General features: G+C 43.5%; 1 protein-coding gene across 5 annotated transcripts in view; it reads left to right on the forward strand.

Annotated features, from left to right (window-relative positions):
- SHANK2 (SH3 and multiple ankyrin repeat domains 2) overlaps positions 1 to 20,351 on the forward strand; it is a 699,708-nt gene that overhangs the window by 345,309 nt on the left and 334,048 nt on the right. For all 5 annotated transcript variants that reach the window (XM_030560099.1, XM_030560100.1, XM_030560101.1 and 2 more), the window contains one exon: positions 6,808 to 6,921. In XM_030560099.1, the coding sequence (XP_030415959.1) occupies positions 6,808 to 6,921 (114 nt within the window). The remainder of the gene's footprint in view (positions 1 to 6,807; positions 6,922 to 20,351) is intronic.

Genomic DNA, 20,351 nt, shown 5'->3' on the forward strand with positions numbered 1-20,351 from the left:
GGTTTTTTCTTTTGTATTTACATGTCTGTAGTGGCTGGAGTGCTTTAAATTGTATTCTTTTTGAATAAGGCTGTTTATTCATATTTCTTTTAAGCAATTGACCCTGTATTTGTCACCTTAATACAGAGAGACCATTTGTATGTATTTTTCTTTCTTTTTTATATAAAGCTTTCTTTTAAGACCTGTTGGAGTTTTTCTTTAGTGAGGAACTCCAGGGAATTGGGTCTGCAGCTCACCAGGGAATTGGTGGGAGGAAGAAGTCAGAGGGAGATCTGTGTGTGTTAGATTTACTAGCTTGACTTTGCATTCCCTCTGGGTGAAGAGGGAAGTAATTCTGTTTTCCAGGACTGGGAACGGGGAGGGTGGAGTCCCTCTGCTTAGATTCACGGAGGTTGCTTCTGTGTAGCTCTCCAGGAGCACCTGGAGGGGGGAAGGGAAAAAGGATTATTTCCCTTTGTTGTGAGACTCAAGGGATTTGGGTCTTGGGGTCCCCAGGGAAGGTTTTTGGGGGGACCAGAGTGCCCCAAAACACTCTAATTTTTTGGGTGGTGGCAGCAGTACCAGGTCCATGCTGGTAACTAAGCTTGGAGGTTTTCATGCTAACCCCCATATTTTGGACGCTAAGGTCCAAATCTGGGACTAGGTTATTGACAAGGGTATATAGGGAAAAGCAGGCTTACAGTCACTCCAGTTCCTTTTCAGCTGCCTACAGCTTGAGCTGGAGTGTCAGTGTCCACGACATAGCTCATTCATCTCTTACCTTATCTCGTTCGTATTTCTTTGTTATTGTAGCATGCTTTGTTTAGTTTTAGCATATAGTTTGTCCTTTTGGGGGTGTCCCCCACCTTATTTTCAGTCCTGGCCTACTTTGGTTTCTGTCTGTGGACTTTCCTGGGTTATGCCAAAGATCCTGGGTTTCGCACCCAGCCAGACTTGCCACATGTCCTTCCCCTTCAGTGACAGGCATTCACCTGTCTTCTCTGCTTTGGAGAGTCTCACATCCCCTCTAAGTACAAGGTCTGATTTGCTTCCAAAGCAGATCCAGAGACCTGAGGGAGAACAAATTGAAACTGCTACTTATGGAGTGTTCACTGAGACTGGCAGGGTCTGAGATCCCCACCAAACATTGGCATCAACAGCTCAGAATGCTCTGGTGACTGTGCCAGCCTTGGCTCTGGTAAGCAAGGAACATATGGAGAGCCTTTGGAGTTTTTGAAATCCTCTGGTACGAAGAGGCCCTATTTCCTAGAGAGGGAACCCAGAACAGGGGAACGGTCACCCTTAAAGCCAGGGAACAAAGAGGATGCATATCTCAGAGTGGGTACTGCTGAGAGTCCTACCTCCTGTGGTACTGATACTTTGGTACCATCCAAAAAGGCTTCCAGTTCAAAGAAGTCTGCCAGCAAGCAACTCTGGGTGGCACCAGTGTTGGTACTGGAATTGGATTCTTCAAAATGCATTGACTCATTGAAAAACAAGGACTTGAATCATCCTTTCTACTGACCACACAGAGTCACAGCAAGGAATGCACAGATTGCTCATCACTACCACCCCCAGTATTGTTCAACATGTTTACTCCCAAGGAACAATACCCAAAGTCACCAGCATCATTCAGGTTCCTCTCTCATGCAGATCTTCATATCCTGGAAAAATATGAATTCCCTCTGCTGAGTTTTCCTATAGCTACCAACATTTGCTCTGGAGCCAGCCTAACTTCTGGTGCTACCACACCATCTCATGAAGACGCAAACTCCAATACCAAAGTGGTTACCACTCTCTCCTTGGCCTCTGGTACTAACATCTGTAGCTCCTTCACTTGACATGGGAAAGGATGTTTCTTCTGCATCCATCCAGGATTCCATCACCTTCCCATTCCAGCCTCCCTCCCTTGAGGTACATCTTGAGAATGAGACCACCTGCAGTAGACACCTGATTCATCAGCCCTGGCAGGAGCACCCTGGGGTCTGACCCCTTTTGGTTATGCCCCATCACAGTGGGCTTTCTGGAATCCTTGGGTCCCCTATGGAAAACAGTTCTACATGGTATTGCTGTGTAAGAGGACCCTTCAAGACCAATAGCCACTGATGGGTCATGACCCTTTTCCTCAGGAAGAACCTCCAGAAGAGCAAGAGCTAGGTGTAGAGGAGTCACTATCATCCAATAAATCCTCCTTCTCACTAGATGAGGCACGTATGTGCCTCTTGCCATCCTGCACAGATGACTTCAAGGCCATTCAGAATGGCAGAGGCCTTGCAGATTCCATTGGAGGAAATGCAAGAACCTCAACACTCCTTGCTGGACATCCTCCAGATCACTTCTCAAGTCACGATTGCGTTATCTGTCAGTGACGCCTTATTGTCACTAGCCGACACGGTGTGGCAAACACCAGTGACCATCACACCCACTTCCAAATGGGCTAACCTTAACTCTTTGGTCATTAATTCTGTCAACAAAAGAAATGGACAGTATTGGTCTAGATCAAGCTTCTCCAACAAGGAGCTTAGGTGCCTGGACCTTCTCAGTTGTAAGTTATTCTTCAGCCGCTCTACAATTCCCAGTTATTAACTATCAGGCTTTGATGGTAAAATATGACTTCTCAAATTACTTGAAATTCTCTCATTTTATTGATTATTTGTCTCAAGACTAGAGGGAGACATTTCAAGCTCTCATCACAGAAGGCCAGATGGTCACTTAGATTTTCTTTCAGGCTTCACTTGAAGCAGAGGACACAGCTTTGAGTTCTGTGGCAATTGCTGTAGTCATGTGCTGTGTTGTGTCATGGCTGCAATCCTCTGGCCTGCCTAGGGAAGTACAGAATACCATGGAGGATTTTCTATTTGAAAAGTTAAGCTCTTCCGTGTTGTCATGGAGTGATCCCTCCACTCTCTCAAAGACAGGACAATTTAGCAATCTCTTGGCATCTATATATCTGCAACAAAGAGAAAATAGTCACAAACCGCTCAACAGTCTCCCTCTGTCCATGACCAAACCTCCATGAGACAGACTGAACCACCCAGAAACAGATCATATTCCCTAAGAAGGGGTCATCTTCCACAGTGACATCAGTCAATGAGTTCTTCTAAGTGACCATTTTTGATGCATTGGTTGAGGGACTCACCAACCTGGATCTTTTGTTGCACCAACCCATTCTTCATCAACGTTATGCAGTGCCTCTCCCATTTTCTCCTTCCTGGGAGTTCATCACCTCTGACAAATGAAACCTAGATGTAGTTTCAATTCCATCCAGTTCAGCTCCATCCATCCCTCTTACTCCCCTTCCACACTCCTCTTCTTGGACCCTTTTCACAATTCTCTCTTACAGCAGGAGTTGTATTCTGTCCTGTACTTCATTGGAAAAGAGTTCTACTTTATGATTCCCAAGAGAAAAGGAGGATGGAGACTGACTCTGGATCTCAGGATTTTAAAAATCTTTGTCCTCAGTCAGTGGTTCAGGAAGATAACCTTGGCAGTGATAATTTCATTTTGGGATCTAGGGGACTGGTTCGTTGCCCTTGACCTCCAGGATGCATACTTTCATATATCTATGCAGCCTTTCCACAGATAACTCCCATGATTCATCATTAGAAAGACCCCTATCAGTGCCATGTCCTGACCTTTGCCCTTTCAACTGTCCTGAGGATCTTGACAAAAGTTCTATCGGCCATTGCAGTCCATCTTCATCAGATGGGAATAATTGTCTTCCCCTGTCTCAGCAACTGGATCTTGCTCCTTTCTCAAGGTATAGCTCACAACCAGCAAGGCTCTATCCCTGTTCCACACTCTGGGCCTCCAACTCAGCATGGAGCAATCTGCTTTCACACCTATACAATGAATAGAATCTGTTGGAGCCACCCTGGACACTACACTTGGCAGAGAGTATTCGCCTATGGACTGGTTTTCTATGATGTCCATCTTCATTTGCAAACTACAGCAGAGCCTTCAAACCACAGCAAGGATATGACTTCAACTCCTGGGCCACATGGCAGCCTGTACATTCATAACATCCCTTGCAGGGCTATGCCCTTGGTGTCTCCAAGCATGACGCAGACATATCTACATCCCGACAAAGCACAAGCTGTTCAAACCAGTGGCAATAACTTGGAGAGTTCTTGAGTCCCTTGACTGGAGGAAGGATCTTCAAAAGGCCTGTGTGAAAGTTCTGTGTTTGCCTCTCTTCCCCCCTGCCCCACAAATATCAGCACAAACCCCTCTCTGCTAGGTTGGGGCACCCATTTCCAAGAATTTTCAGGTAAAGACAAATGGACCTTAAGCACAGTTATTCCTCTGTATCAGCATTCTGGATCTCAGAGTACTTGGGTATGCATGCTGTCATTTCCTACCCAGCATCAGAGGTCACCTGGTCAAAGTAATGTTGGACAACAGGGCTGTAGTACATTATATAAAACACCAAGGGGAGCAAGATCTCAGTCCTTATGCACAGAGTCCATAAAACTATGGAATTGGTGCATATCTCACGTCATAGAAATCTCAAAGGTTCACCTGCTGTGGTTATGGAATACTGCAGCTGACTCTCTGAGCAGGGTTTTCCGTGAAGACCACAGAACAACACAGTATTTCAGGAAATTTGTCTCACCAGGGGCTCCTCAAAGATAGATCTTTTTGTGATACTGTTCAACAGGAAGTGCCGGCACTTCTGCTTGAGGGGAGGGCATGCTTCCAAGTCACTGGGAGATGCTCCTCTTGGCCTTGTGTCTGGCTGTATGCTTACTCCCTAATGCCATTGCTCCTTAAGTTCCTGAACAAGCTGAAATGAGAGATAGGTGTCCTTCCTTAGAACACTATCATGGCCGCCTAGGTCTGGCCAACACAGTTCCTGCGATGGGCTCTTTGCCTTCCTCTGACAGCAGACCTCCTGACCCAGGAATCCGGCACCAAGACTCACCCCAACATCTTGTCTCTCCACCTAAAGGGCTGGCTCCTTGATGACACTCTGACATAGAAGGAGATTGGTGTCTAGAGGTCCAAACAATGCTAATGGAAAGCTGAAAACCTGCCACAAGAAAAACTCACCTAGAGAAGTGGAATAGTTTCTGAGGCTGATTTGTCCAATGATCCATAATCTCCTCTTGGGTCTCTCCTCATGCTCATTTTCAATTACATGCTAAATTTAAAAATCATGGCTCTATCACTGATCTCGGTTGAGGTTCACTTAGCTGCCATTACAGTGTTCCACTGTCTGACTGAGGGTGAGTTGTCGCTCACCCTGCTGCTGCAAGATTCATTCTGTTCAACCTGTTTCCACATGTCAAAGAACCTACTCCTCTTGAGGGCCTCAGCTTGGGCCTCAGTGCCTTGAGGAACCTTTTGGGGAACTGTTAATTTCTTCATTTGTGCTTCAAGACCTCATTCCTCATAACCATCACTTCAGCCAGATGGGGAGAACTAGCAGTGCTAATGGCTGGTCCTCCATACATGGTGTTCTATTGTGATAAGGTTACTTTACATCCCCATTCTCGCTTCCTACCTAAGGACTTCTCAGATTTCCAAATCAGTCAGGACATTCAACTGCCAATTTTTTACCCCAAACATCTCAGAGGGGAAGCCAGTCTCTTCTACATTGATAGGACTAAGCCCTTTAAGGCTTCTCCCAGACTTAAATTCTTTTATGGAAAGAATGAAAAGGCATCCAGTGTCCTCCAAAAGTGTACCAAAATGGGTGTCAGGATGCATCCTGGCATGTTGTGAGACCTCTGGTGGGGTGTCATCCATTTAGTACAAATGGCCACTTCACCCAGGGCTCAATCTAACTCCATAGTTTTATCCAAGAATGTACCTATCTTGAACATTGGCAAGGCTGTACTGAATTAATCTCCTCAATACCCTCGTCTGTATTTGAGGTACTGCTTGGAAATTGCCTAACGTGGAGCACCAGTAACTCAAAGGAGAGTTTACTTTCCTTGCACAGTATCAGAGGGGTAGCTGTGTTAATCTGGATCTGTAAAAAGCAAAAAAGAGTCCTGTGGCACCTTATAGACTAACAGATGTATTGGAGTATGAGCTTTCATGGGTGAATACCCACTTCGTCAGACACATGCTTGTATAGTAACTAGCATTCTTTGAGGGGTGTTATCCCTAAGGGTGCTCCACTGCCCACTCTCCTTCCCCTTTGCTTTGGGATCTTTGACTCTGGACTTTAAGGTTCAGAAGGAACTGAAGTAGCAGCAAGTTTGCCCTTCCCTATATACCCTCGTACTGGAGAACAAGGGTGTGTAGGGCACAGGTGTGGTCCTGTGGACATGCTGACAAAAATCTCCAATCAAGAGACCATCCTGATGTGGTGCATCCATAGGGACTATACATCTTAAAGAACTCATTACTGTATAATATAAATACTCTCTCCTTTTTCTTTAGGAAGTATAACATTTATGAGTAATTAAAAAAAATAAATTTTGAGACTCAGTTTACCAAGAATCTGAGCCTGTTATTAGTTCAGCATCTTCACTTCTCATTCTTTCCAGTTGCTGAGATTTCTGATTTTATAACATCAGTATTGCAGAAATACAGTAGTATATTTAAAGGATTATTGTGTGGCCTTGGGAGTCATATGTGTGCACCTTGAGCTCTGTCTCAGCAGTGGCTCCCTACTCCCATCCCCAGTAGTAATACCTGAGAATCACCTATGCAGGGGATTCTGTGCAGGTGTTTTGGGAAGCAGAATTTGGCTTACTGTGTTGTGTTCATTTTCATTAGTGTGCCATTGTCTAAATAATCTTAGAATTTAAGTTTATTCCAGAGGAAAAGCGATGAAAATCTAATGTTCCATTTGTCTTTCTCTTTTGTATTTAGTTTTAAGCATTGGTGAAGGTGGATTCTGGGAAGGCAGCACCCGAGGACTTGTTGGATGGTTTCCTGCAGACTGTGTTGAAGAAGTGCAGTGTAAACCAAATGAAAGCAAACCAGGTAAGCGAATACAATTCAGCAATAATTTGCACAGTAACAAATGAAACATGTCTAGTTGAGCACTGAGGTGGCTTAAATTAGAATATATTACATGGCCTTATTGTGCAACACTGGAAATTGAAGAATTAAATAAGGCTGAGCACTGGATTGAAAAAAAGAATAGATCAGTGAAGATGAGTTTATTGATCAAACTTTCCTGGTCTTTGTCCAAGCCAAACAATCTTTTTCAGAAAACACTCTCCTGTAAAGTACAGGTATAACTGTCCAGTTGGAAATGATTATAGACATTTTTGAGGGGACACTGTGTTGTAGTTTTATATTCTAATAGTGTATGAAAAGTATATCGCTGGTTGATTAAGCACTTGAAGAAAATTTAACTATTGGCGTCCCTAATTGGGATAGTGACAAAATATGGGTTAAATTGCCATTTATTATAATAGTAAATCTTTTCACTACTTTGAGCCTTTAATAACTTTTTGAGGATGTAGCTATAATTAAGGTTATAAAGATCTTCTTCATAAACCCTAATTTGCAGAGTTAGTGATAGAACTAAAAAATTCTAGGGATAAGTTTAAGATTTGACTGGAACCACTTTAAAAAAAAATTAGAAAGTGGGGAGTGAGTGCTGTATTTTTTTAAATAATACAGTAATCTCAAAAAAAATTAGTAGTTTGCAAGTTTCAAATGCTGGTTAATGTTTTTGAAAATTAAAACTGGAATTATTCTATGCAATGATGTTTGGCAAGAAACAATGAACAAATTTAGGTGCAGATTCTGCAATGAGCTTTGCCTGGGCAGACCTGTGCCCATGGTAATCTCAGTGCAGGATCAGAACCTTAATCCTTCTGTTACTGTGTTCAGCTGCAGCTTTTGTGGCTTCTAAGGGATACGTAGCACAAAGGCCACTTAAACGTGTTGCTGTACTGCTATTAACCGTTGTACAGAGAACTGGGTTCTCTATTACTATGTGGTTGTGCCATAAATAAAGCAGAGACAATTTTATTTAACCACAGTTTATGGTTCCAGGTATTACAGCATTCATGAATCAAAAATAAATTGGCTACAATGTTTATTTAAAGAATAATGCACCTAATGCATCATAGCTACTTTCCCTATTTTTAAGGGAATATAGACATGCTCATATATTTAGATTGAAAGCTCACTGTGAACTATAACAACTTCCAGCATATATTAGTGATCTAATATGTATGGACTGAATACAATGGAAAGGTCTAAATGAGCTATTAAGGTGTATTAGATCATTGACCTGTGAATTAAGAACTTCTTGAGGATGTAAAGACATTACAATATAATTTTTGTACTGGCATTCATACAAAAAGTATCAGTATTTCACAGATGATTATAGTCTGCCCATGCATAATTTGTGTTCAAGTATCACCTTTGTGTAGACAGGATAGGCTTGAGAAGGAAACACTGATCCAGACTGCTGAAGAATTAATGAAAGCTTTTGAAAACTGAGAGTCTTGTAGATTTGATTATTTTACTATGTAAAGGAAGTGGTGGGATCAGGATTCAGGAATAGGAGTTAGGGTACATCTACAGAGCCGGAAACAGTGAAGCTCCCAATCTGGGGCGATAGAGTTGGGCAAGCAGGCTTGCACTTGCACTCTAAAAATAGCTGTGTAGACCAGTGGTTCCCAAACTTGTTCTGCCACTTGTGCAGGAAAAGCCCCTGGTGGGCCGGGCTGGTTTGTGTACCTGCCACGATCTGCAGGTTGAACTGATGGCAGCTCCCAGTGGCAGCGGTTCGCTGCTCCAGGCCAATGGGAGCTGCTGGAAGTGACACGGGATGAGGGACATACTGGACGCGGCAGGTACACAAACCGGCCTGGCCCGCCAGGGGCTTTCCCTGCACAAGTGGTAGAACAAGTTTGGGAACCACTGGTTTAGACAGCACTTTGAAATGGGCTCTGAAGCCCACCCTCCTCCGATGGCTTCAGTGTGAATACTTAAATATTCATTCCGACGGAGAGTGAGTGTGAGTGGGAATGACCTCAAAGCACAGTGGCTTACAGGTTATAGTTCCTGCTCCAATTAGTATTTAAGATTGAACAGGAACAGAATACTCTATTGCCGTCACTGGGGAGATGAGTCATCTGGGTTCTGATACTTGCTCCAAATCAGGCAAAGTTGGGATTTGAACCTGGATCTCTCACATCTGGGACTACTCTAGCCATTGAGCTATAGGTAAGGTTAAGATTTTGTATTGGTTATTTTTTAGTAAAAATAACCGACAGGTTGTGGGCAATAAACAAAAATTCACAGAAGACCACAACCTGTCTGTGACATTTACTAAAAATAAATGGGTATGGGGAGAGAGAACTGAAGCCCAAGACCCATGGGAAGGGTTGGGGGGTGGGAGAATGAGAGCCCAGGCCCCACTGTGGAGGCTGGGAGGTCTCCAGCACCCGCGGCTGCCATAACCTGGAACCCCAGGGCCAGTGGCGTCCGGTGGCTCGGGGCCCCTGCTAGCTGATATCTCTGGTCTTGCCACCCCAGGGCTGAAGCTGCCACAGAGGTCTCTGAAAGTCACAGAATTTGTGACTTCCATGACAAAATCTTATCCTTAGCTATAGGGCATAAGGGCAGTGGTAGTACCATCACCATCACTTCTCTGGAGAAAGGATTGACCTGATTTAGGCACCTAACTCCAAGAGAGGATTCATAGCTGTGAATCCCAAGCAAAGATAGCTGCCTCTCTCCAGCTCAGATTTAGTGTGCCTAACTCCCTTTGAGAGACAACCCCTTGTAATGATCCACAGGTCTCAAACCCAATCCCACAGGATTTATGTGAGAGGCCACATTCTAATCCTCCATCTGTCAGCCAGCTGGCAACTGCTGACCTAGGAAAGTCCATCCCTGAGGTCCAATTGGTGGAGTTACAGAGTGGGTGATTAGCCCACTTGGCCTTACTTATGCCAGCAGCAGGAACAGGAAGCTGTTCAAACAACTGGGCTCCACTCTGCCCTGGCTGTTTAAAGGACATTAGCTAAGAAGTGTCACAAACTTGCACATGTTGTGAGAACTCACACCATAGACTGTGCAAAGTAGCAGAGATTTCACGCCAGGTCTTTAGACAGAAAAAAGAATTCTAACAGTGTCCCAAATTGCACTGCAGAATTCAGCACTCTTTTTTTCATCCAACAGCACAGTAATGGATTTTGTTCATAGCATTTTCTATAAATGGGATCTCAGAACATTTCTTCAAGTAACCTGCCTTCTCCATTAAGTTTAGATAATAATGTTTAATAATAACTTGTCACTGGCATGCCACAGATGAGCGAAAGAGAGCTTATTTGTGGAAAAACAAACTGCAATTAAACATTACATTCTCAATAAAATGGTATGGGCAGACCGTCCTTGCCATGCTGATATAAAATCTCCCTCCTACAGACAACATTTTCACACCTTGGGCAGCCATATCACTATTGAGACCCTTCCATAGGAGTGGACTAGACATTGTGAAACCACCAGTGCTGCCTGTGACTGTTTTTTTTTTCTTCCTCTCATGTGCCACAGCTGGAGGTCTGCCCCAATGCAAGCACTGTCCTCAATGACTCTAGCCCAGATTAACACAGTCTGAGGCTCTATGCACACCATGACATGGCTCTACCCAGTTGCTTCCTCCCTGCGCTATGGTTTTGGCGAGGGTCCCCAGAACAGTGGGTTTTGAAATTTATGCCCCAGTGAGATGCATGAGGCAGTTCACCTCTCATAGAGCTATTGGTTAAGACTATCTGCACACTTAGGCAGATGTCACTGCATTGGTTACACTTGAGTCATGTTTTTAAACGTTTCTTTGCTATCATGGGACCTGGAAAATGTTTTTAAAATGAAAATTCAGATTTGTCCTTCATCTCATGACTCCTGGACCTAAGCATTATATACAGGCTATAATGGCCTTGTAGGGACTTCAGTTGAAGCTGCAATTGTTGAGCACCTCTGAAGAATCAGATTTCACTGTGGGTGTGTCATGTTTGGCACCCAAAATAGTGGATGCTTTTTAAAATTTGGCTTAAGTGACTTGCCGAAGGATGTAGGAGAGGCAATATTGCATCTAGGATTAGAAATGAGGAGTTTCTGGCAAGCAGTCTTGTGCCTAGAACCACTTTTTTAAATAAGGTCAGTTGAAAGTTCATTTCTCAATGAAGGAAACTTGAACACTGGTACAATAAAAGTAGGATCCTTCTATTCCTGTAGCAACTGTTGACCAAGCAAACGCTCAGCTTGATTGCATTTCTCTGGTTGCAAAACTAGTGATGGCACATTTGATCAATTCCAGACATTCAGAGAATGTTCTAGGCGTCAATGGGCTGAACCCAATTAATTCTGTTATAAACTGGAAATGGGGAGAGACAGAGCCCCTTGTCTCTGGTTAGCAGACACAGCAGGAGCTTCAACCATCTCTGTAATTGTCTAAAGATCAAACGAATGATTGATGTGAGCCCTTAACATCTTTCATCATTGTCATAAACAGATAGCTAAGGGTTAATGTCTCTTGCACCTGGAAAGAAGTACCTGAAACACCTGACCAGAGGACCAATCAGAAAACCAGACTTTTTCAGAACTGGGTGGAGGGAAGTTTGTGTGTGAGTCCTTTGTTCTTTGGTCTTCTGCCTGTCTCTCTCTTGGCTATGGGAGGATTTCTGTTTCCTGCTTTCTAATCTTCTGTTTCCAAGTTGTAAGTACAAATATAGTAAGGCAGTAAGGTTTCTATTGTTTTTCTTTTGTATTTACAGGGGTATAGTTGCTGAAATGTTTTAAATTGTATTCTTTTTGAATAAGGCTGTTTATTCATATTTCTTTTAAGCAATTGACCCTGTATTTGTCACCTTAATACAAAGACCATTTTTATGTATTTTTCTTTCTTTTTACATAAAGCTTTCTTTTAAGACCTGTTGAAGTTTTTTCTTTAGTGGGGAACTCCAGGGTATTAAGTCTGTGCTCACCAGGAAATTGGTGGGAGGAAGAAGTCAGGGGGAAATCTGTGTGTGTTAAATTTACTAGCCTGACTTTACATTCCCTCTGGGTGAGGGGGGAAGAGAGATTAGCTCTCGGTACTTCTGTTTTCCAAGGCTGGGAACGGGGAGGGTGGAATCCCTCTGTTTAGACTCACGGAGCTTGTTTCTGTGTATCTCTCCAGGAACACCTGGAGGGGGGAAGGGAAAAGGTTTATTTCCCTTTGTTGTGAGACTCAAGGGATTTGGGTCTTGGGGTCCCCAGGGAAGGTTTGGGGGGACCAGAGTGCCCCAAAACACTCTAATTTTTTTGGTGGTGGCAGCTTTACCAGGTCCAAGCTGGTAACTAAGCTTGGAGGTTTTCATGCTAACCCCCATATTTTGGACGCTAAGGTCCAAATCTGGGACTAGGTTATGATAATCATAAAAACACTCCACAGCTCAGCTCTGCCCTTAATCTCAATATGATATAAAATGTTGACACGCTAAAGATTTGTCTCGTATACTCCATATCTATGGCCACATGAAGTCACGGGACCTCCTCATCAACCTTCTCCTGGTATTGGCCATGTATCAATCAAGGAGGAAGGGGTTAGATGTGGGGAGTGGGGGGTAGAGGTGTCATGCAGCTTGCACTGTGGGGCTCAGTTTTGTGCACTTGTCCATTCACATGTCCAGGCAGAGTTCCTCTGGGTGCCATCCACTAGCTCTCTGGGCTCTTTCTAGGAGTGGGTGCTGTCCCCAGTGGGTCTGTTTGGTGTCCCCCTCTGGTACCCTGAGTGTAAATCTATGACTTTCACTCCCATCCCTATTATTCATTTGTTGTCCCTGGAATCAGCTGATCCCTGGGTTTTTTTCTTTTTTCTTTCTTTTTTTCTGGTCCTTCCCCTCTGAATGGTGGGGCAGGAGAGGTCCTTTTAGCTAGATAGATACCCTTTGTGCATCCATCATGTACATGAGGACCAAATAGGCTTAGATGGAAAGAAAAGAAATAAGAATGAGGGGGAAAGGGGATACTGGGGGCACACAGTCCTTCTGGAATGAAGGGCGGCACACAACCTTGGGCGGGGGGAGGGAGGAGAAGGAGGAATTGGGAAAGCACCCGGGGGGGAATCAGAGCCCCTGGCATGGGAAGAACGGAGCACACTGAGCTCCTCGCATGGCATGGAGGTCGAATGGGAGTCCTGGTATGGGGATAGGAGGAGATAGGGGGCACCAAGAGCCCCTGTCATGAGGGAAGGGGGTGAGGTTTGAAGGGAATCACTGAAATAGAGGGGGATGGGAGGGTAGAACAGGTGGAGCAATGAACCTGGCCAACAGAAGCAATAAAATATATGACCCTTTAGTATATAAATTACTCCTTATTATATGACCCTTGGTAGTTTATTAAATAGTGGTGGGTTTTTTCTATGAAAGTCCTGAAAACAATTTTATCTGTATATAAAGATCTGTTCTACAAAAGAATATTAAATAGTACCAGAAGCAAAATGTGCACTTGCAATATTATTTGTGGATGTCAAAGCACTATACACAGTAATCTCATGCAAGGATACTGTACACCAGTCTTGCAACTTGAAAAAAAAAGCTTAGGAATATGATTTAAACCATATTTACATAAGCTATTGGTGTTAACTTAGAGCTGTCCTGCATTAGAACATGGAAAAAAATCTTTCATTCTTTCATATCTGGGTAGACTGGGAGCAATGATGTGGGTAAGGGGACTAGACTGGAGGTGCGTTGGCAAGCCAGTCAACAAAAAAGCAGCTGATTTAGCAGCTCAATGCACTAATGTTCAAGGAGTTCTGACAAGCTTCTGTAGCTGAGACTGCAGTATCAACTCCAGCTTTGCCTTAAGTAATGAGAGTTTAATGAATGAACCTACAACAGTAAGTTTTTGCTTCTTAGCCTAGCTCGACAAAGCAGTTGTTTTCTCTATGATAACAAACAGCAGTTTGGGAAAGGGCTTCTAGTGAATTCATGGCTCATGAACTGGTTTGACAGTATAGGTAATGCAAAGCCTCAGTTTACTTACCCACCAGATAAAACATTGAACAGTGTATGCTTCCCACTCAACCCTGCCAGTGTAATCATCCCTGATCGAGTGAGTCTGTACAGGTGAGAGACGTATCCGCACTTATTCAGTCACTGGTCTTTCTAGCGAGACTTAACAAAAGTGTCTGTTATGATGGTAATATTTGTGAGGTGAAAACCTGTCCACTGCAAGATGAACTGAGCAGGGCCACCCAGAGGATTCAGGGGGCCTGGGGTCTTCGATGGCGGGTCCAGGGGTGGAAGGACCCCCCACCACGGGTCTTCAGGGCATTTCGGTGACGGGTCCTGAGCAGAAGGCCCCCCCCCCCCCCGCCGCTGAATTGCCGCCAAAGACCCAGAGCGGAAGAAGCTCCGGGGGCCTGGGCCCCAAAAGAGTTTTCTGGGGCCCGTGGAGCGAGTGAAGGACCCTGCTCCAGGGGCCCCGAAAAACTCTTGTGGGGGCTCCTGTGGGGCTTGGGGCCTGGGGAAAATTGCCCCACTTGCCCCCCTCCTCCCCCCAGGTGGCCCTGGAACTGAGACTACCAACCTGTTTTCCACAGTTCACTTAACATGCCTCAAAGTATAGTGGTTTTCTTTCACTAATGACGACCTGAGTTAAGTTCATAGGTGTAACCTAGAAGTATGAAAATTCTTTTTTTCCCTGAATAATCTCCTAATCCATCTAATTCCCCTGAACATCATGGAACTATATGAGGATTAAGTCTTATTTAGACGGAAACATGAAAAATAATCCAAACTAATCTAAGTCTGTGGCTTCTGAGAAGCAAAATGTAGGCCCAATAATTTTGTTTTTAAGCATACATCTGAATTTAATGTCAATTACATCTTTTAACTCGGAAGATGTACATTTTTATTCTTATAATTGTTGGGCTATCCCTACTTCTCAGCTGATATGCACCTCAATCTTTTCACTATGATTTTCATGGTTGCTAAGAGCCACTTATGAATGTCTCTAATCAGCTGGAAAAGGGCAGTACAATTCCCTAAAGAACTGAAATAAACTAAAAATAAATATGAACTAAGGAGAAATATAAAAATAAGATAAAACAATAGGCTACTCTTTGGACATTATTCTTTTCAAATAGAGCTGGGATTGTTGCAGTGGTGAGTCAGTCACGTAAGCGTGTGTCTTCCCTTCCATGATTCTTTCTGCCCCTTAACTCAATGTCCACCTAGCTTCTGTATAGAAGAGTACAAATTCTTCAGTGTCTCAGAAAATCCAAGTGCAGGTGTGCTATTTTCATGCTCCTAATAAGGCTGGGCTTTGACAATTTCCATTAACCTTCCCATTTTATCCAACTTTCAAAAGTAATCTTTAATGTGTGGGATCATTTGGTCATGGCAGCAAAAATGCAGGTAGCAAACATAAATATAAAATATGTAAAATTGCTTTCTGAGCTGCTGCTGCTGCTTAGAACAACCAAGAAAGTATGAGGCAAACAGGGTGATGACATGTCATCATGTCTCAGTGGGTCATAGCTGAGAATACCAGATTCAGGACAAATGGGCCAGACCAACCCCAAACTCCTGGTTATTCTTCCATGTGATAAAGCAATCCTGTAACAAAAGTAAACTTCTGTCTCACTACGCTGGTTAACAAGAAGTTAGAAATGCAGTCTCCCTAGGTATCCCAGCCCTTGTTTCACCACCCAAACACTAGACTTAATGATGAGTAGTTATTTAAAACCAATTTCATCAAACAAAAGGTTCTTCTAATCCTAAAAGACCAACCACATAGTCAGGTCAAGATATAGCTCAGATCTTACTCAATAATCACACTGTTGCCAATCCTTCATATCTAAAGGTTTATTTATAAGAGAAAAGAAAGAGGAGAAAATTAAAATGATTAAAGGAACCAAGTACATAAAACCACTGCAGAGTTCTTGTATCAGGTTTGAAGTAGTGATAGCATAAACTGCTGGCTTATAAAGTCTTTGGTAACTTCCAAAAGATTAGAATGTCCTCAGCCCAGGAGTGAAAGTGAGCCAGTATGGGCCGGTACAGCATACCGTTAAGAACCTGCACTGGCCCATACCCACGCCATGGCAGCATTTTAATGTCCCTGCCCCTTTTGCCTCCTCCGTCAGCAGCCCTGCTGGTAGGGTCCGTACGGGCAGGGCTGCCAACAGGGGAAGCAAAGGGAGCAGGGAAGTTAAAGCACTGCCATGGCAGTGCTTTCAGGACAGTCCTTTGCTGCAGCAGTGCTTTAACGTTTCTGTGCCTCCCCCCGCATCGGTGGCCCTACCAGCAGGGCCATCGACGGGGTCGGGGAGACAGCAGCAATGTTAAAGCGCTGCCACGGCAAAGGACTCTGCAGCGCTTTAACATCCCTGCTCCTTTTGCCCCTCCTCAGCTGCTGAGGGCGGGGGGCGGAGTGCAAAGGGAGCAGCTGCACCGGAGCTGGCAATTTAAAAGGGCCCAGAGCTCCAGATGCTGCTGCCGCAGCAATGGCATCCAGAGCCCCGGGCCCTTTAAATCACTACTGGAGCCCCGGGCGGCACAGGCCAGGTGGCCTGGAAGTGCTGGCAGGGGGATGCTGAGCCCCAGCCCCATCCCTTCTGTCTGAGGCCCCGCCCCTTCCGTTAAGTGTCCAGAGTTACTTTCACCCCTGCCTCCGCCCACTGGTTGAAATGCTCCTTTTAGTGGATGTGCATTGTCCAGAGATCAGAGAAGGAAAGAGGCAAAATGGAGATACTTCCTGGGCTTTTTATACCTTCTCCCATGTGGAGGGATGCTCTCAGTCTTAGTTTGTGGAAATTTACAGAAAGAAGATGGAGTCCAGATCAGGTCACATGCCCTTGCATGTTTGAGTCATAGGCGCATCCATTACTCATATTCTGGCTAAAACATCCACAGGAAGGCCCACTGGGCAAGGACAGGCTGTCATAAACAGATAGCTAAGGGTTAATGTTCTTTTACCTGTAAAGAGTTAACAAAGGGAACCAAACACCTGACCAGAGGACCAATCAGAAAACAAGATTTTTCAAATGTCAAGGGAGGGAAGTTTTTGGGTGTGTGTTCTTTGTCTTGGTTCGGTGACCCTCTCGGCTCTGAGAGTGATCTCTCTATGTCCAGGCTTTCTAATCTTCTGTTTCCAAGTTGTAAGTACAAGGATACTAAGACAATAGGTTTATATTGTTTTTTTGTATTTACATGTGTGTAGTTGCTGGAATGTTTTAAATTGTATTCTTTTTGGATAAGGCTGTTTATTCATTTTTTCTTTTAAGCAATTGACCCTGTATATTGTCACCTTGATACAGAGACCATTTTTATGTCTTTTTCTTTCTTTTTATATAAAGCTTTCTTTTTAAGACCTGTTTGAGTTTTTTCACTGGTTAAGGCTAAGGAACGAAGGGAGGGGGAAATTCTCTTTGTGTTAGATTTTCTAAGCCTGACTTTGCATACTCTCTGGGTGAGGGGAGAGAGAGATTTGATCTGTCGGTACTTGTGTTTCAAGGACTTGAAGCAGGGAATATCCTAGAGTACCCAGGGCGGGGAAATCTGAGAGGAGGTAAAGAGGGGGAAGGGAAGTGGGTTATTTCCCTTTGTGGTGAGACTCAGGGCATCTGAGTCTTGGGGTCCCCCAGGGAAGGTTTTGGGGAGACCAGAGTGAGCCAGACACTGGAATTTTGTGGCTGGTGGCAGCGATATCAGATCCAAGCTGGTAATTAAGTTTGGAGGTTTCATGCTAGCTTCTCATGTTCTGAACTCTAAGGTTCAGATCTGAGTAGGACAGTTATGACACAGGCTTCTTCTATGGTCCATTTTGAAAGCTGTGTGTTCTTTAGTGGACCATCAACTTGAATAGTCCATTCACAATGTGCTGGCCAGACTGGATGAAAATTACCTTGTGTGTGTTACCTCAGGAGCAAACATATTTGAAATACTGGTACACAGTCAATATTCATAACTTTAGATACAAAGATGATACAGGTGTACAAACAGGATAATCATATTTGATTGTAACTTTTCCATTGCTACCTTACATGACATATTTCATATAAAATTTGTGGCAATTATGTAACAGCGGTAGCAACAATGATAGATATGGTCATATTTTAATCATACAACATCACACAAGTGTGTGTGTGTGTGTGTGTGTGTGTGTGTGTGTGTGTGTGTGTGTGTGTGTGTGTGTGTGTATAGAACTGCCTTCTGAACTGCTGCTTAGAACAACCAAGAAGATATGAGGCAGAGAGGGTGATCACAGAGTGAGGTAGGCCTGTGAGGAGTTAAGGCTTCAATTTCTGGCCTGTTACAGTATGCTTCAGGCTAAATCAGAGTTTAAGAGCACCATCACTGTTATGCATTGCGTGAATGCTCTAGGAATAATATTTTACCATTATATCTTCAAAGCACTATATAAATATTTATTTAACTAAATCATTAAAGCAATTATCCCACTCTCAAATAGATTTTCCATATAATAATTTGTGTTGCTAATGTCTCCATTGGTCTAACTTGTGCTAATTTGTAAAACAAATAAATTAGAGAAGAATATGTTCTAATTGTAGAATCATAGAACTGTAGGATTGAATGGGATCCTTTTCCGTAGTACTCCTACCTAGGTGGTCATTCCCCATTTTGTATTTGTGCAATTGCTTATTCCTTCCTAAGTGAAGTACTTTGCATTTGTCCTTAGTGAATTTTATCCTATTTATTCCCTACCATTTCTCCAGTTTGTGAAGACATTTTGAATTCTAATACTGTCCTGCAAAGTGCTTTCAATCCCTCCCATCTTGGTATCATCTGCAAACTTTAAAGTGTATTCTCTATCCCATTATCCAAATCATTTATGAAGATATTGAATAGAAATGGACCCAGAACAGACCCCGGAAAGGACCCACTTGATATGCCCTTCCACCCTGACTGTGAACTATTGATAATTACTGAGTATGGTTGTCCAACCAGTTGTGCACCAACCTGATAGTGGGTTCAGCTAGGCTATATTTCCCTAGTTTACGAATGACAAGGTCACATGAGACCGTATCAAAAGTCTTACTAAAGCTATAGTGAAGACACTACTTTGCCAATGAGAGAGCTTCTCCTGTCACCAATCCTGTCGGGTGGTAGTCAAACCACCTCCCTGAGAGGCAGAAGCTATGTTGGCAGGAGAAGCTCTCCCATCAACATAGCACTTTCTATGTGGGGGGTTGGGTTGTTATAACTACATCACGCAGGGGTATGGATTTTTCACACCCCTGAGCAACATAGTTATACCGATATATATCTGGCCGACGTGAATAGTGTAACTTAGATCCACTTCCTGTGGGGCCCAGAATATGCTCTCCCATCGACTCCCTGTACTCTTCTCAATCTGGTGGAATACTGGAGTTGACGGGAGAGCGATCTGTGGTCAATTTAGCGGGTCTTGATTAGATCCGCTAAATCCCCTGTCGATGCATTGATCACCACTCGTTGGTCCCCCAGTAAGTGTAGACAAGCCCTAATTCTGAACTTTTTCTTTCCCTATTTTGCCCTCAGATTCTATCACATTTACACTGATGTGTGCACTATGTTACTCATCCAATCACTGCTAACCTTTCTTGGTGAAAACTGAAACAAAAAAAGCATTTTACATTTCAGCCATTGCTGTATTTTCTGCTATTGTCTTTCCCTCTTCATTGAATAATGGGCATACTCTTTCCTTGGTTGTCTTCTTGCTTCTAGTGTATTTGTAAAATGTTTTCTATGTCCCCAGCAAGTTTAATCTCATTTGTACATTGGTTTTCTAATTTTGTCCCTACATGCTTGTGTTTGGGTTTGCTTTTGTTTGTGTGTTCGTGTTTTTTGATAGCAAGAGGATGGGTGAGATATCTTTTATTGGACCAACTTCTGTTGGTGAGAGAGACAAGCTTTTGAGCTTATACAGATCTCTTCTTCAAGTCTGGGGAATGTGCTCAGAATGCCACAGCTAAATACAAGATGGAACAGATTATTTAGCATAAATAGATAAAACAAATTCCAAGGAACCATTCAAGGTGAAGTGGCAATTAACATCTCTTTACTCATGGGGGTTGACGGTAAGGTTGGGTGGATGTTTTGTGGGTTATAGATTGTTGTAATAAGCTATAAATCCAGTGTCTCTACTCAGTCCATGATTTTTAGTGTCTAGCAAAGTTATGTGTCTAAGCTCCCAGGCTCACTGATTGAAGGAGTGGCTCAAGTTTCCATTGAGGATGAGGACTAAGATGTTAGATATAGAGTAATTGCTTTGCAAAAAGCCTTCACCCACATGTGATAGGGTGTTTTTGTCTTTTATAATTTTTCCATGCGAGTTCATGTGAGTTCCATGCGAGGTTATTTAAGAGCATACGCACGTAGTTGTTACTGGGACATTTAGTGTACTGGATGAGGTATGCCACATGTTGTGATAGGCATGTCTTACTTTGCTAGACT

The sequence above is a fragment of the Gopherus evgoodei genome, chromosome 4 (genome assembly GCF_007399415.2).
Source record: "Gopherus evgoodei ecotype Sinaloan lineage chromosome 4, rGopEvg1_v1.p, whole genome shotgun sequence".
In the NCBI taxonomy this organism is placed as follows: Eukaryota; Metazoa; Chordata; order Testudines; family Testudinidae; genus Gopherus; species Gopherus evgoodei.